Raw genomic sequence first — 15,673 nt, 5'->3', positions numbered from 1 at the left:
ATCGATTTGACCGTGGGACGGCCAAGTGTGGACCCCACCGTTAGGTTGAGGCTCAAAACCAATGAGAAACATCCCTGCCGATGCATCTCCACTAAAAAGTTCTGCGCTCGACGGTGCAAGAACATTTTTCGTAGCCGTCAAAGTGCAGCAAAGAGATCCCGCCCCATCCAACGCCCGATTCTCATCACCGAAATCGACTTTCGCTCCAACCCTTCCACCCTACGCTTCGACCCCAGATCTGTTCAGTCAAATCGATCGGCCACGATGGCGAAGAAGAGAAAGGCCTCTGGCCAAAACGAGCGCACTGGCCCCAAGGACTTCGACCCCGCCGATGCCCGTCTGGGCCCCATCACCAGCTACGAAGATGTCGCCGATTCAGAAGACGAGTACTTCCTGAACCGCGACAAGATTATGTTCGACGAGGGCCCTAAATCCAAGAGGAGAAGGAAGGCCGACGAGGAGGACAAGTTCCTGGAACACTCGGACGAAGAAATCCTGGACCTCGACGACGGCGACGATTCCGACCAAGAGACCAAGAAGCCCTCCCGGAAGTCCAAGAAGGGCAAGGCTGCTGCGGCCGAGGAGGAGGTTGAGGAAGAGGGCGAAGGGGCAGAGAATGAGAACGACCCGAATTGGTGGGGTTCCTCAAAGAAGGAATACTACAATGCCGACCAAATCGAGACCGAGGCCGATGCGCTCGAGGAAGAGGCCGAGGCCAAGCGCCTCCAGCAGAAGAAGCTGGCTAAGATGTCCGAGGAGGATTTTCTGTTCGACGAGGGCGAATGGCTGGCAGCCGCCGAGGAGGACGAAGAGGACCAGGACGTTGTCACAGAGGTTCTCAAGGACGTCGAGATCACGGACGACATGGGTCCCGAGCAGCGCACAAAGATCCTCCAGAGCAGATACCCCGAGTTCGAGCACTTGGTGAACGAGTTCCAGACCCTGCAACCGCAACTGGCCATCCTGCAGAAAGACGCCCACGGCAAGTCGAGCCAATCGCTCGAGGCCGTAAAGTACTGGATCCTCGGCTGCTACGTCGCCGCACTGGCAAGTTACTTTGCCATCCTCACATCCCCGGCACGCGACGGTTCAACAGCCCAAAAGACGCTCGACCCCGCCGAACTCCGCGATCACGACGTCATGGAGACGCTGCTGGAGTGTCGCGACGCGTGGCAGCAGGTCAAGAACGCTGCGCCAGTACGGCCCGACGACTCGATGGAGGTATCCTCCGCCGATGAGGACATCAGCGCCGCCCCCGCCGGCGATGCAGACGAAGATGCCTTCGCCGCGGCGAAAGAGGAGATCAGGAGACAGCGGAGACTCGAGAAGGCGGCCAAGTCCAAGAACAAGCAGGCGCAGAAGAAGGCCGCCGCCGTCGAGGAATCGCTCGCCGACCTCGACGACCTACTCAAGCAGTCTAAGAAGAGCAGCAAGAAGACCAAGAAGGCTGCCAAGGCTACGGAGGAGGGCGACAACTCCGACTTTGGCGAGGAGGAGGTCCTCGACGCCCGGACGGCCGCGGACAAGGCCGCCCGCAAGAAGAGTCTGCGCTTCTACACCTCGCAAATCGTCCAAAAGGCCAACAAGCGCGCCGACGCCGGCGCCGCGGCCGGTGGCGACGCGGATATCCCCTACCGCGAGCGTCTCCGCGACCGCCAGGCCCGCCTCAACCGCGAAGCCGAATCCCGCGGTCAGAAATTCGGTGCCGACCTCGGCGACGGCGACAGCGACGACGACAACGAGGGCAAGACGGCGGCGGCGCTGCGCGAGGAAGGGGACGACGAGTACTACGACATGGTGGCCGCCTCCTCCAAGAAGAAGAAGGCGGACAAGGCGGCGTACAGTGCGGCGCTGGCGGCGGCCAGCAAGGCGGACCGCATCGTGGAGCAGGAGATTGTCGGCGAGGACGGCAAGCGCAAGATCACGTACGCGATCGAGAAGAACAAGGGCCTGACGCCGAAGCGCAAGAAGGAGAACCGCAACCCGCGCGTCAAGAAGAGGATGAAGTACGAGGAGAAGCAGAAGAAGCTGAGGAGCATGAAGGCCGTGTACAAGGGAGGCGAGCCCAAGGGCGGCTACGGTGGTGAGATGTCGGGTATCACGACGGGCATTGTCAGGGCGAGGAAATTGTAGAGTTACGTTGTCGTCGGTGCCTTCACGTAATACAATTGAATTTCAAAAGTTTATAAACTTGAAGCGTTTCTTTCTGACGATGTGCTTTCAATTGGGTAGACTACCACTCTGCACCGATATGTGGTTATGAGTGGTTCAATGTGAGGGAGGGAGACTGGCACTGTAAGTGAGATTGATTTGTTAGCTGGGGTAAATTGCAGGGTCCCGAAGCTCGAGAAAGCTGGCCCCACCAAATTCCATTCCATGTGGCCAGCACAGCTTCAACATCCAAGCTCAAGCTTCCAACCGCAAATCTACAATCGCCACCCAAAAGGCAGGCGCGAGACCAGCGCAGAAGCCTCACGAATATAGAAACATAATAGAAGGAGAATTCCGCATACGAAGAAATCTCAATGAATCCGAGGACCCATCGATAACGACCCCATTCGAAACCGTCCTCGAAAGATCACCGTCACCACCACCACCAAAATGGCGACCCCCGATCTCTCAACCCTCACCTCCTCCGCCCAAGTCTTCTCGTCGACCTACACCCTCCCGCAGATCCGCGGCATCCATAGAGCCCTCCATGTCGAAATTGACGAAAAGGCGAGCCGCCTGCGTACTCAGGTCGGCAGCTCTTACCGCGACCTCCTCGGCACTGCCGACACAATCGTACAGATGCGCAAGGACAACGACGCCGTGCAGAACGTCCTCGGCGGTATGGGCGGGCGCTGCGGCCGCGGGGTAGTCGGGAAGAAGGTGACGGGCCTGGGCGGGTTCGAGCGGAGCGCGAGGGAGCTGGGCGGCAGCGGCAACGGCGCCGGCGGTGGGGTTATCGGCGTGATTGCCAGGGCGAGGCTGCTCGAGGCCTGCGGGCTCGTCGTTGGACGTGTGCTCCGGGGCTCTGGGGCCTCCGGTGTTGGGAGCCAGGATCTGAGCAAGGGTGATAGGGTCGTGCTTGCCAGCAAGGTGCTGGTACTGAGCAGGCTTTTGGTGAAGAGCCTAGAGGCGGAGAAGGGGGCTCTGCTTCTGGAGAGTGACGTCGGACACACAGTCGAGACCGCGAAGAAGAGCCTGGGCGGGCTGAGGAGGAGACTTTTGCGGAATATCGAAACCCTGCTGGAGCGGACGGGCGAGTCCGTCAAGCAGCAAGACGTCCTCAAGGCGCTCTGCGCGTACAGCCTGGCCACCAGCTCCGGCGCACGCGACGTCGTCAACCACTTCCTGCGCGTTCGCGGAGCCGCCATGGCCCTGGCCTTCGACGTCGAAGACACCAAGGAGCGGCAGAGGAGCACGGCGGACGTGCTCAAGAGCCTGACGCTGTACACCAAGACGCTGCTCGACGTGCAGGCCCTGGTGCCCTTCAAGCTATCCGACGCGCTATCGAACCTCAAAAAGAGCCCCTTACTGGCGGACGCGACGCTCAAGACGCTCGAGTGCCTGCGCCTCGACGTCTACGAGCGGTGGTGCGGCGAGGAGATCCAGTTCTTCACGCCCTTTGTGCGGCACGACGACCTCGACGGCCCGCAGGCGCGGGACATGCTCTTCAGCTGGGCGAAGCGTGGCGGCGAGGTCCTCGTCGACGGGCTCAGGAAGACGATGGAGCGGATGACGGAGTTTAGGGCCATCACGGAGCTGCGGACGAGCGTGCTGCAGCTCTGGATCCGCGAGGGCGGCAAGGCGCGCGGGTTCGATCCCTCCGAGATGCTCGACGAGCTGCGCGGCGCCGTCAACGGGCACATGCTCCGCGTCGTCGAGACCAAAGTCAACAAGCTCCACCTCGTCGGATCCGAGGTGTCGGCGACGCTGGACTCGTGGCAGGACGGCGTGACGGACGGAGGGGTCGATTTGTGGAACGTGCGCGGGTTCGATATCGACCTGATCCACGGCGCCGACCATTTCCTCCAGGAGCTCGTCGCGCGGCTGCACGGCCGCAATGACGCCGTGTCCAAGGCCGTCAGCGGGTTTCAGTCGTGGCGGCACATCATCGACGAGGTGGGCGAGGTGGTGGAGCAGCTCAAGCGGCAGCGGTGGGACAACGACATTGACGAGATTGAGGACGAGGAGACGATCGAGGCGAGGCAGCAGCTGCTCAGCAGAGAGGACCCGCGGACGCTGCACGAGAAGCTCGACGCGACGCTGGTCAAGGCCTTTGCGGACCTGGACGGGAAGCTGGCGGGTCTCTGGCGGTCTAGGGAGGGTGCGCAGAACAGCGGCAAGGTGGCCATGTACCTCCTCCGCATCCTGCGCGACGTGCGCGAGGGTCTGCCGAAGCTCGACGCCGTTAAGCGGTTCGGGTTGGAGGTTGTCCCGTCGCTGCACGAACGGTTGTCCATTACCGTGGCCGCGCAGCCATTAGAAACATTCAAGGCCAGGGCGCTCACGCAAAAGACTGTTGTTGGGCGGCCGCTGTGGGAGGGCAGTCCCGAGCTGCCCACGCAGCCTTCGCCTAGGGTGTTCCAGTTCCTGCGGGACGTGTCGACGGAGATGGGCGATGCGGGTATGGATCTCTGGAGCGCGGTGGCCGTGGGCGTGATTAAGCGGCATCTCGGGACGCAGCTGGGCGAGATGTGGCTCGAGGCCTTGGACGCGCACCTGGCGGAGGATGGCACCGGGAATAGCTCTGATGCGAAGCCTGACGATTGTGCCAAGGACTCGGTAGAGGAGAATGGTGATGACAAGGAGGTCGAGGCGTCTGAAGCAGAGAAGCCGGAGGTTCCTTCAGGCGAGGAAAAGCCAGAAGACGCAAACGGAGAAGACGAAGACGAAAAGAAGGAAGAGAAATCAGAACAGGAACCAGAGACCACCGAACCCGCAGCAAAGGCACCGGCACAGGTGGACGACGGCCTCGCCCAACAGCGTCGCGATCTCCTCATCCAATGGCTCTACGACGTGTCCTTCCTCCGCTGCTACCTCGATGCCCCCGCGGCAAGCCAAAACAACAACCTCGCGAGCCTGGAGGACGAGATCTTCAAACACACGGGCTTAGACGGCGACGGGGCGCGCCAGCGGATAAGCAAGTCGTCGCAGGAGTACCACAAGAAGACGAACCTGCTTTTCGGTCTCTTGTGAAGTTGAGAATTTGTATATAGATACCCCCCACGAGTAGATCATGGATGGAAATTCCCATCATATGCCGAGTCTAAAAGTGGTCCATGACATGATGAAGACGTTGCACTCTATCTTTCTCTCTTGAGACGTTCTATAAAGTCCCTTTACGATTCATCTCAATCTTAATCTCTACGCCGAACCACCTCACAACTTATGCCTCTTCTCACCGCTCGCAATCTTCCTAAACTCCTCCTGCGGGATCCCCCTCATGAACCTCTCCAACCCAGCAAACACCTCCTGCGAATTCTGCTTATCCATCGCATCCATATCCGGCCGCCGAATCAGCGCCTTGATCCCCGTCAAACTATCCCCGATCAAATGCTCCCCCAACCTCTCGTCAACCTCTCTCAGGACCAACTCCCTAAACTCGGCATCCTCCCCCTTCCCCGTCTCAAACACCTTGTTCACAAACCCGGTATGCAGCAGCTCCTCCGCCGAGATCCGCTTACTCATAATCAGCGCCTCGTTCGCCTTGGAGATGCCCAGCCTCTGCACCAGCGCGCGGGAGGCGCCGCCCTCGGCCACGAGGCCGAGCGACGAGAAGGGGGTGAGGAGGAAGGTGGCGGGGGTGGCGTAGACGAAGTCGGCGAAGGAGACGAGGGCGGCGGAGAGGCCTATGACGGGCCCGTTGAGGCCGACGACGAGGATCTTGGGGTGGGTGTAGAAGGCTTGGGTGATGTTTAGGTTGAAGGCGACGAAGGATTGGAGCCAGTGTTTGTGGGCTTCTGGGCCCGAGGGGGAGGCGCGGGCGATGCTTACGTCGGCGCCGCTGTGGTTGACTTCGGTCAGTATTCGTTCAGATCATTTCTTTATTTGACTGTCTTGTGATTTCATCTTCTCATCCAGTTGATGCGCTTGGCTTGGAGGTTGGACTGGCTGTTTGAACAGCTTCAGTTTCTCATGAGAGTTTTGTTGGGGGGGGTCGCAGCCGCGGTGTGAGATTAAGCCGAGGTCCAATTCACCACAGAAGTTTACGGCAGTGATGAGCCAAGGTAGGAGAAGATGTAAAAAACTCACGCAGAAAAGTAGCGTCCCTTGGCCGTGAGAACAGTAATGAAAACCTCGTCGTGCAGGGCAATCTCGCGGAGCTTCTGTGCGAGGTCGTAGTACTGCGGCTGCGCGAGGGCGTTGAGCTTGCGGTCGTTGTCGATTGTGAGCAGCGCGACGCGGCCGCGGTACTCGAGGGAGATGACGGAGTCCTCGGGGCTTGCCATTGTGATGTGTGTAGAGGAGAATTGTCTTGATCAGATGTGTCTTTTTCTTGAAGCAATTGGCGTTGGTTCTTTCTTGTAAATATGAACTTGAAGCAATGAGATGTTGTTGAATGTGACACTTGAAGTGAGAATCCTAATCTACCCCAGGTAAGGTGAGCTAGGGGGGTGGCAGGTCGTCGGGTTTATCAAACATCAAGTGGCCACTGAGCCAGGGTGGGAAGGTCTGGCTACCCCGGACCCCACACTGCACCGAGATGCCTCGGCAGGTCGGGGTGGCATTGCGGGGTGCTAGCGCTCCATTGCACCCAACAACGAACGATACCTGCTTCATACAACTCTCAGCGGATTACATATCAGGTCCAATGTCACAGGTATTGGTTCTTTAATTCAAAATTTTAGACTCCGGGCCCCCTATGCAGCGTAGCGTTTTGTAATTATACGCCCATCTACTTCTTGAGAGTATCGCGTACGTAAGGTAGGTATGTGTATCGTCATGAGTGCCAGCAACAGCAGACTCCCATCATTCTTTGTAAATGTCCCCTGGCCACCCGCCTCCTAAACCTTAAAGGTAAGGAATGAGGCCCTTCTCAACCTCACCACAATGCCGTAGAGGCATCCGCCGCAGAGTCGCTTTATATCCGCCTGCACACACATTCAAACCGATCTGACCCTAATCGCCTCGCGAAGCCGCCTCCTCTCCGGTGTCCTCGGCTCATCACCGTCGCCCGCTTCACCACCCTAACGGCGTTTCGGCGCGACAGATCGGAGCTTGGGGAAGTTGAGCGGCAGCGCGAGCTTGGCCACGTGCGGGGCCTTGACGCCCTTCTCCTTGGAGGCGCCCTGCCTGACCTTGGCGCCAATCTCGAAAAAGTAGTTATTCATATCCTTCTGGTCGAGGCGCAGGTCCTCGCGCAGCTTGGACGTCTCCACCTCAAAGTTGTCAATGATGCACGCGACCGCGCAGCAGTGCGTGATGAGCAGGTCCATGTGGAACTTGCGCATCTCGCCGCCGTCGGAGAACTTGCGCCGGATGTGCTCGATGACCACCTGCGGCGCCGGCTCCATGCGCTCCTTGAGCTTATCCCGAGGCGGTATGCGCTTCGTGCCGCGCTGCTTGCCCGGCGTCGCCATGGTGTAGAATGTGAAGAGGAAGTAAAAGTAGCGCAGCAGGCGCATCTTGGTGATGTTACCCGAGTCGGCAATCTTCTTGACGCGGGCTGCCACGTGCCTAGAGTAGCAGAGAATCTCTTCGCCCTTCTTTGCCGGGTCGATCCAGTCCTTGACGGGGATCGCCGCCAGGATCTCGCGGCCGATGAATTCGTCGGGGTCGTAGACGTCCTGGATCGCTTCCGCTTCGAGGTTGGGCCTGGGTACAGGCTTGGCTTCGTCGACGACGGCCTGCAGCTGCTCGCGCGATGCCATTGTCGCGGTGACGCCGCCAATCTCTTGCAGGATCGCCTTTGCTGCCGTGTCGAGCTTCTCGGGCGCGCTGTCTCTTGATTTGCCGGGGGCGATGGCGTTGAGAGCAACCGACTCGATGGCCTTCTTCGCCTTCTTCGTACCGAACGTCTGGCCAAGGTCTTTCTTGAGATCGTAAAAGCTCTGCTCGGCGTTAGTTGTTGTCTTTCAAGGACCCTTGTGTGGCGTGACTGGGCATACCTGGTAATCTGCCGGCGCTGTCATGGCCTCTTCTGACGCATGCTTTGCTCTGGCCACACCACGAACCACCATCTTCTTCGCCTCCACTACCTGAAGCTTGCCGGTCTCGGGGTCGTAAATGCCGACATAGTGCTTCAGGGCCTGCTGGCTGTCGCTGATACCGTCCTCTCTCGCTGTATAGTCCATCGTCTGGTGGGTATTGGAGTGCAGAACGAGATCCTGCGACACTGCGGGGGTTTTTGATCGTCGCTTAACGGATGAGGCATCTTGCTTGACGTATGGGTTGAACTGCACACCCTTCGCTAACCGGATACCGGGAGAGGAAGCTTCGAACTGTTAGCGATCGTCTGCGGCTGCAATTGAGAGGCAGACGGGGCCTAGATCGTCCGTACCTAGTACTGGCGGGCAGAGCTGAGGTCTCTGAAATGAAGAAACGACAACTGTGGAAGGCTCGGTGGCCTGCTTCTTTTTGGACTTGGATGAACCGTCGAGGTCGCGCTTTCTCTTTCGTGCACTTGCGTCCGTCATGTTTGCGTCGGTGATCGAGGTTTGTGCTAGGCTCGGGTAGTGATCTGCCGTTGGTGGGATGGCGACGGCCTCTGGAAATATTTTCTGTAGGGGTCCTAGGCCAGAGACAGACTGAGGTGGAGGGAAGAAAAAAAAAGTCGGCAAACCGGCGTTGGATTATCCCTAAGGGGCAGGCGGTGTGTAGCCTAGCAGCAAGCGTGCGGGAGCGCCTCATGCAGGCGACCCCACTCGAGCTGGGTCGACAAAACGTCACAGCTCGGTTGTCGCACTCAAACTGACAGGATGAAATTGAAGAAATTAGGTGGGCTGAGCTTGCAGACGCTGCAATTGAAGCAAAGCGATGCACAAGATCAAACGATGTCTTATTCAGTTCACAGTCACTCAGATAGGGACTTTTGTTTTGGAGTTTTTAATTCACTTTTTGATTTTGTGAGGAAGCAAGTATCTGCCTTTCAATTGTCATGCAAGTCCTGATCCCAGTTCCAAATCCGCGTTGCGTCAAGACATCATGCTTCCTGCGGCCTTGTTCCATAAACACCGCGTCCTCATCATATCGTCATCTCGACCGATCATATTGTCGGGTGTTCCATTCTTCGTCGAATTCTCAATGCGTCTCCAGACATGCGCGCCGTTCAAATCATGACCCCAAGTCCCGTAGTTCCAATCCGTAGTGTGAATGTAGAAGTCTCGAGCGAGCCGAGACAGACTGAGTCGCTGGTGACGAATGCTGGCTATCGCATATCCGTTTTGGCGAGTCGCGTGAGTTGTTTGCCGTCATCTCAAAAGATGGTCAGGTCGAGGGGAGGGGGGCGAGTTGTTTATTTGCTGTGTTTCTGTCAAACCACAATCCTCGTATCAATGATATCGATTGGTAAACTTACGAGCGAGCCCTCATCTTTCTTCTCTTACGCTTGAGACGACGCACGCGCTTCTTTCTCCACTTAGCTCTCATCTTGAATGACGAAGCTGCGATATGTCAGTGATGGATTCGCATTGCGCGCAAATATCAACCCTGCCAATTGCTTGCCGAAAGCTCTCCAATCCCTCGCAGAATTGGCGCTGACGACATCGCGATGGGCGTAGCGGGTAGGGAAGGGGCGCAGTACTTACTCTTCCTTGGTGAGAGATGTTGGTGATGAAACTTCCTTCCTCCAACTGTCACGCGCCTGGAGGGGAAGTTTTAGTGGTTGAGCTCCGTAGGGCAGCCAACCCTACTACCGCATTATGTAATCCACACAGACCCCACACTGCCACCTAAAGCTCCTCGTCCCTCACCAAAGTGTTGGAACGTCCAGGACACGGCAGGCATGTAAAGTGCCTTCAATTGGCTTGACCTCACTGGTCCTCTGCCCTGACGGGAGCTCACTGACAGGCACTCCAGGTCCTCTGCTCCGTTCATCCCGTCCTCAGCTCCCATCCTGCCCCGCACCGGATCAACGCCGGCATGTACGGACCTACGGAGGCGGGTCATCCGGGTTCCACTCATGCCCGGAGTGGGGCCTGTTCCGGAACCGGGTGTATTGGCAGCGCTTGAGGCCGCATTCGCCCTTCAGATGACCAAAGCACGGAGAAAGACAAGATCCCACGAGCATTGCTTCACTTTTCTTGTCAGCTCATACCCGTATTCCGGGTCACAGCCAGCCTTTCTGAAGTTACCTTACTCCAAGTGAAGGGCAAGACCAAGCGAACCGAGCCCCTAATGCGGTCTACGAGTGGTGCTCTCAGTGCAGTCTACTTATGTTTTGCAGTGTGAACACTGAATTGCATACGCTTCCATTCCTCTATGATCTGCGCATCATGCCATCGGAAATAATACAGGTAGTACTACACACGCAATGGGACTTCGTCCTCACTGATAATCGCTGTGTCCCTTGGGCTCAACACCAGACATCTTGTCCGAACCGCCCTTCTTCTTCTCGCCCGCCTTACCATCACCCTTCTTCCCTCCCTTGGCCTCACCACCAGCATTTCCCCCATCCTCAAACCCAACAACCTCAATCGTCGTAGCGACGTTACCCCTCGTAGCCCGACTATACGGACAAACCTCCTCCGCCCTCTCCACAACCTTGTGCACCTCCTCGTCGCTCAGACCCTTAACCCGAACCTTCAAATTCACCCTGAGTCCCATATCAAGCTTCTTCATATCGCCCACCAGATGCACAGTCGCATCCACGACGCTGTCCTCGGGCTTCTTGGGCATCGTCACCCCCAAGCTCGCCGCCGAAGCGTTCATGGCGCTCTGGAAGCAGGCGCCGTAGCCCGCGGCGAAGAGCTCTTCCGGGTTGGTTTTGCCCTTGTCGCCGGCGCCGCCGAGGGCCTTGGCCATGGTCAGGTCGACGACGAGGTCGTCGCCCTGGACGTGGCCCGTTCGTGCGCCGACGACTTTGGCGTGGGCGGAGTAGAGAACTGGTGCGGTTTCGGTGTTGAGGAGACGGGTTTGTTGGTGTGCTAGTGGCGTGATGCGGGTTGCGGCAGTACCGCGGGAGAGGATCTGCGGTGCGCGCTGCGCCAGTCTGAGGGAGCGAATCGAGGCCGACATTTTTGCGGATGGTTGGTCTATCGAGTGCTGAGAGTTACACAATTTTAAGCAAGGAATATGAAGGATACAGAATTGAGGTGAATTGAGTAATGTGAATGGGGTTTGAACAGAGAGAGCTCGAGAGCTTTGCAAGCTCTTTTGTTGACCTTATAGCTTCTCGCATTTGGAGCTTAGCTCTGGATCGTCTTGAGAATGTACCGGTCACCGGTGACGTATTGGATAAGGCACCGTAGGTCGAGCATCGCAAGCCCCCCTAACGGACCGCAAAGTCCTGAAGCTGACTCATCTGGGGCATTCCATCCCAAAGAATTGCGAGTGACAAACATGGACGTTTTCTACTTAGTATCTAAGGTATGTTAGCACAATATCTGTTTCCGTTCACGCCAAGTAGCCCAGGTACATTGGTTGCCAGAGCCATCAACTCAAATAGTCTCGAGACAAGGGCGAGGTTCTAACGCAACTCCGAACATCGATCAAAGTCATGTAGAAGCAGTTTCCAAGAGAGTGATCGGACAAGTTCCTTTTAACTCTGTTGGCGCACAAGGACATGATTCTTCTTAATCTCACGGCATGCACCTATTGTAGGCTCTTCTCGCTGTATATCCTGACAGTCGCCTTGTTCACGAAGCAATGGAGACGAAGACAGAAATGAGAAGCAAGTAGCGTGCATCCAAGAACATGATATATCTTTTCCCCCCATAAAAATCACCATCTTGTCGCGTCCCAATCGTTACCAGCAAATGCCTCCCTCTACCTTGCCCTTATCAGATGCCATCATCGTGTAATCTTGATCCATCCAGAGCTTCGCCTCATGCAAAGAAAAAACGTGACACCCTATACCACTCTATCCGGGAATTAAAAAACAAACATCTCCCATCATGCCTCTTCACCCAAAGTCAGCATCGCCTCCCGCGGCCCCTCAGGAGGAAACACCAACGGCCGCAGCTCCGGGTACGCCTCGTCCTCCTCATCCACCAACAGCGGCTCAAGCAGCCCCATAACCTGCTCCCCCGACCGCGCATCCCGCGCCGTCAGCGTCTCCAGATCCCTCACCACGACGGCCCTCTCCGCCCCGGTCAGAGGCCGCCTCCGCTCCCTCTCCACCGCCTCGGCAACCTTGCCCCGCAGCCTCCCGCCCGCCGTCGTCGACGTCTTCTCGTCAGCAAACGCGACCAGGTTCCCCCTCCGCACGACCAGCACCCGGTCCACGAAGTCCACCTCGTCGATCCACTCGGCCACGCTCGTCAGCCCGCCGTACGAATCATCGTGGATCTTGACCGGCGTAAGCCGGATCGGCAGGCCCCCCGCCGGCCCGGCCTCGGGCAACCTCTCGTGAAACCGGTGCAGGATGCCCAGCCTGCTCAGCGCCGCCGGCACAGCCATAACCACGACCTCGACGCGATACCCTCCCGCCCCAAACGCGCGCGCCAGCTCGCGGAAATCGTCCGGGTGCCGGCACGCGCTCTCGAGAAGCACGTCGAGCCTGCGCCCCACGGCCTCGGCGACGGCCATGGCCAGCCACCTCCGGGCGTCGGTGCCCGTGGCGGGGCTCGCGAGGGCGGCCTGCGCGGGGTCCCTTGACGCGACGAGCGCGGCGTAGGAAGGGTGGTGCGCCTTGTAGAGGTCGGCGATGAGGTGGGCGGGCGGGTGGATGCGGGTCATGGCGTCGAGCACGGCGGGCGCCAAGCGGGTTTTGCCGGCGCCGGTCTGGCCGACTATCAGCACGGCCAGGGGCCGAGACCGGCGGGGGTGCGGGGTGAGGGTCGCGGGGAGGTCGGCGGGGAGGATCTTGTTGGTGAAGATCTCCCGTGCCTCTGCGTCTGGGAGGACGTGGCGGGATAGATCTGGTGGTGGTGGCATCGTTTTTCTTCTTTCTGTGTTTGTGGAGTTTTGGGGAAGTGGGTTGCGATGAAAAACTGTAATTACTGATCCCTCGGGGCGTTCTTCTGGGTACCGAGTCTACCTTATCTAGCAAATTTCCAAGAAAGAAACCTCCCCCGAGTTTTGGGTATAATTTTTTTTTTCCTCGCTGAGAGGGGACGTGAGGAGAAGGGGGAAGGGAAAAAAAAAGCAGGTGACTCCAAGTGGTGTTTAACATGCAGAGGCGGAGTCAATACACGGAAAATCAGGCGCACAAGTGTCTTGTGCCAATAAATCCGGCATACCCGGGGAAACCGGAAGGAAACAAACTGCCAAAGTCCGCTCGTCTTTGCCCTGCCTATCTCGCAAAAGTATAAATTCGCCTATCCTTGGCGGAAGTGAAGGGGGAGAGTTGAGCGAGTCAAGGGGGGGCGGCCTAGGTACGGTTGCTCTTTGACGTGAACCTATCGCCCTCCCGTCACCCACCCCCCGCGCGCGCCCGAGAGCAGTGTGATGGGATGGGATCATGGCGTTCTCTCAGTTTTTTTTCCTGATTTTCCTTCTCCCCCCAGCGGTAACTCGGACTCCACACACGCGACGGGAACCCTTGACTTGATCCAATCACGGCTTCCAGTGTCGAGCCGACCAGCGGCAAAGAACTTTGTGGACTCAATGGGGGTGTGGTTTGGGAACTTTGACTTCACAAAGCCGTCCCTCGGCAGATCTTGGTTTGGCTAAAGTTACCTTACCTTGCCTACCTTAGCACATTGCTTGGTGAGGTACTAATGTACGGGAACTAAGGTTGAGCAGTAAGCGGCCCGAGAACGAGCGCGACATGACGGGATGCCAGATATAGTAGAACTGCGATCAGAGTCGCATTTTCCTTGTTTGTTTCCGGGAGGCAAAGATTTGTCAGAAGATGGCTAAGTTTCTTTTACCCCGACTATGCCGGCAATGAGTTGCATTACGTTCGTTGGTGCCCGACCCGAGGTTCTGGTACAGGGTATGACAAACTCCCGGGCGGGCCCGGGCACTGCCCCCGGCGCAGCGCTGCCGGGCCCCCTGCAGATCCTTCCATCATCCGGAATTCTGTCATCGGGAATCATGATCGGATCTCGGTTGTTTGCCAATTCGGGTCACCCGCCCCGCGCCGCGGCGGCGCGGAACTCCCGTTTCGGCCTTCGGCTTTGATGGAGAGAATCCTGACCTTACTGACAAGCTTTCTGGTACTAAATGCGTGATGCCATCAAGGTTGACTTGCCGTGCCTTTAAAGTTACGGATGAATTTAATATGATGCCTAAACCAATATGTGGGATATTATTGCTTTCTTAGGTAAGGTGCGTTGTACATGGGGGTTCTCATTCGACGGAGGGGGAAAGAAGGTGACCTTGCACAACATGTCGAACCTTGTTCGTTGAGAACTTTTGAGGCGGTCTGGAATATCGTACCATTCATCCCTCTCACCGTTTGCTTTACAAAGTTCGTGTCACGATCATCTTCTCTTTCAGAAAATAGAACCAAGATGTACTATTCCAGGACTCGGCTTTGCTGCTCTTGGTCAAGGAACAATGCCTTGTGGTCTTATTCAAATCTTGGCAGATGAAGAAATACTGTCTTCCATTGTTTCTCGGACGCCATGAAGAATACATTCAAGCAAATCATCGACTCCATCAATGATACCAGGCTCAAGTAGAACGCCGTCAAACCCATTCCCTGTTATCACAACTTTCGAATTTAGCCTGTATCGACAAACTTGAACTAGCCAGAGCAGTTACCACAATCTTCTTGACAAACTATTGAGTTGGACCAGATCTAATGGGAAGGGGGAGGGGGGGCGGCGGCAGATGAATGCTCGGATTGGGCAAGGTGATGATGATGGTGATATCCAGATTCAACGACAGGAGGAAGAAGAACTTCGCCTCTAGCAACAGCAATAGCAGGGGCCCTACATTGAACCTCAGACCCCAGTCGAAGGCCGCACGATTGATGATGATGACGATGATGATGACGATGATGATGACGATGATGGCGACGACAGCATCGTCGTCACAACGCAAGAGCCAAAAGAGCCAAAAGACCAACGCACCCAAGGCAGGGACCTCGCGGGAGACTACACGGCACACATCCGGGCCAAAAGCTACCTCTGACTCAGCGACTGGAGCGAAGCCGAGATGCGCAAGCTAGGAGACCTGCGCTCGCGGGGCGTGGGACGGCAGCTCATCAGCGCGCAGACGGGTGAGGGCAGGGGTTGCAGATCGGTAAAGGCCCTTGCGTGCAAAGTCCTGGCGGCCGATGGGGAACGATTCGCGCGCGAGGAAAGCGAGAGTGTTGGCAGAGGAGGTAAGAGGCAGAAGGGAAGGGGTAGGAGAGCAAGGCAAGGTAGGTTCGAGATAAAGATGTTGGGAAGTGAAGTTGACGCACACTCGTCCGAGGTTTAGATCCCTGCTTTGTACAGAGAAGCAGAGTGGAAACCAGTATTTGAAACAGTAAATAGGGTCAAGTGGTATTTCTCCAGGCTGAGCCAGACAGCGTCAAATCCACGTCACCAAAGTACTAGGACAAATCTCAATGGCAGGCAAATTTTCTCAATATTGACGACTATAAAAAGCAAAGACCAAATTGTCTCCGCCAGCAGTACTTCAAAAGGTA

At 57.1% G+C, this 15,673-nt stretch overlaps 8 protein-coding genes across 8 annotated transcripts; 4 read left to right on the top strand and 4 right to left on the bottom strand.

The window, feature by feature from the left end:
* Positions 1-264: 264 nt before the first annotated feature.
* Positions 265-2,133, top strand: CCOS01_02049 (Sas10 domain-containing protein; the record flags this gene model as incomplete). The annotated part of the gene is made up of 1 exon (XM_060450241.1): positions 265-2,133. The coding sequence occupies one exon, from the start codon at positions 265-267 to the stop codon at positions 2,131-2,133; it is 1,869 nt and encodes a 622-aa protein (XP_060318891.1).
* Positions 2,134-2,601: 468 nt separating this feature from the next.
* Positions 2,602-5,184, top strand: CCOS01_02048 (uncharacterized protein; the record flags this gene model as incomplete). The annotated part of the gene is made up of 1 exon (XM_060450240.1): positions 2,602-5,184. The coding sequence occupies one exon, from the start codon at positions 2,602-2,604 to the stop codon at positions 5,182-5,184; it is 2,583 nt and encodes an 860-aa protein (XP_060318890.1).
* Positions 5,185-5,367: 183 nt separating this feature from the next.
* On the bottom strand, positions 5,368-6,437 carry CCOS01_02047 (enoyl-CoA hydratase/isomerase; the record flags this gene model as incomplete). Its single annotated transcript, XM_060450239.1, has 2 exons — positions 5,368-5,992; positions 6,241-6,437. The coding sequence occupies 2 exons, from the start codon at positions 6,435-6,437 to the stop codon at positions 5,368-5,370; spliced, it is 822 nt and encodes a 273-aa protein (XP_060318889.1).
* Positions 6,438-7,175: 738 nt separating this feature from the next.
* CCOS01_02046 (A49-like RNA polymerase I associated factor) lies at positions 7,176-8,624 on the bottom strand (the record flags this gene model as incomplete). The annotated part of the gene is made up of 3 exons (XM_060450238.1): positions 7,176-8,039; positions 8,097-8,422; positions 8,489-8,624. 3 exons carry the CDS (start codon positions 8,622-8,624, stop codon positions 7,176-7,178), a joined length of 1,326 nt encoding a protein of 441 aa, XP_060318888.1.
* Positions 8,625-9,245: 621 nt separating this feature from the next.
* Positions 9,246-9,585, top strand: CCOS01_02045 (uncharacterized protein; the record flags this gene model as incomplete). The annotated part of the gene is made up of 2 exons (XM_060450237.1): positions 9,246-9,429; positions 9,485-9,585. 2 exons carry the CDS (start codon positions 9,246-9,248, stop codon positions 9,583-9,585), a joined length of 285 nt encoding a protein of 94 aa, XP_060318887.1.
* An 888-nt stretch (positions 9,586-10,473) lies between these two features.
* On the bottom strand, positions 10,474-11,163 carry CCOS01_02044 (organic hydroperoxide resistance protein; the record flags this gene model as incomplete). Its single annotated transcript, XM_060450236.1, has 1 exon — positions 10,474-11,163. One exon carries the CDS (start codon positions 11,161-11,163, stop codon positions 10,474-10,476), a length of 690 nt encoding a protein of 229 aa, XP_060318886.1.
* An 876-nt stretch (positions 11,164-12,039) lies between these two features.
* On the bottom strand, positions 12,040-13,023 carry CCOS01_02043 (zeta toxin; the record flags this gene model as incomplete). The annotated part of the gene is made up of 1 exon (XM_060450235.1): positions 12,040-13,023. The coding sequence occupies one exon, from the start codon at positions 13,021-13,023 to the stop codon at positions 12,040-12,042; it is 984 nt and encodes a 327-aa protein (XP_060318885.1).
* Positions 13,024-13,977: 954 nt separating this feature from the next.
* Positions 13,978-15,171, top strand: CCOS01_02042 (uncharacterized protein; the record flags this gene model as incomplete). The annotated part of the gene is made up of 3 exons (XM_060450234.1): positions 13,978-14,194; positions 14,357-14,433; positions 14,965-15,171. The coding sequence occupies 3 exons, from the start codon at positions 13,978-13,980 to the stop codon at positions 15,169-15,171; spliced, it is 501 nt and encodes a 166-aa protein (XP_060318884.1).
* Between the last annotated feature and the right edge of the window lie 502 nt (positions 15,172-15,673).

The sequence above is a fragment of the Colletotrichum costaricense genome, assembly GCF_030867565.1.
Source record: "Colletotrichum costaricense strain IMI 309622 chromosome Unknown Scaffold_2.1, whole genome shotgun sequence".
NCBI lineage: Eukaryota > Fungi > Ascomycota > Sordariomycetes > Glomerellales > Glomerellaceae > Colletotrichum > Colletotrichum costaricense.
The sequence above is the reverse complement of the archived record's forward strand: the minus strand, read 5'-3'. Positions and strand labels throughout refer to the sequence as shown.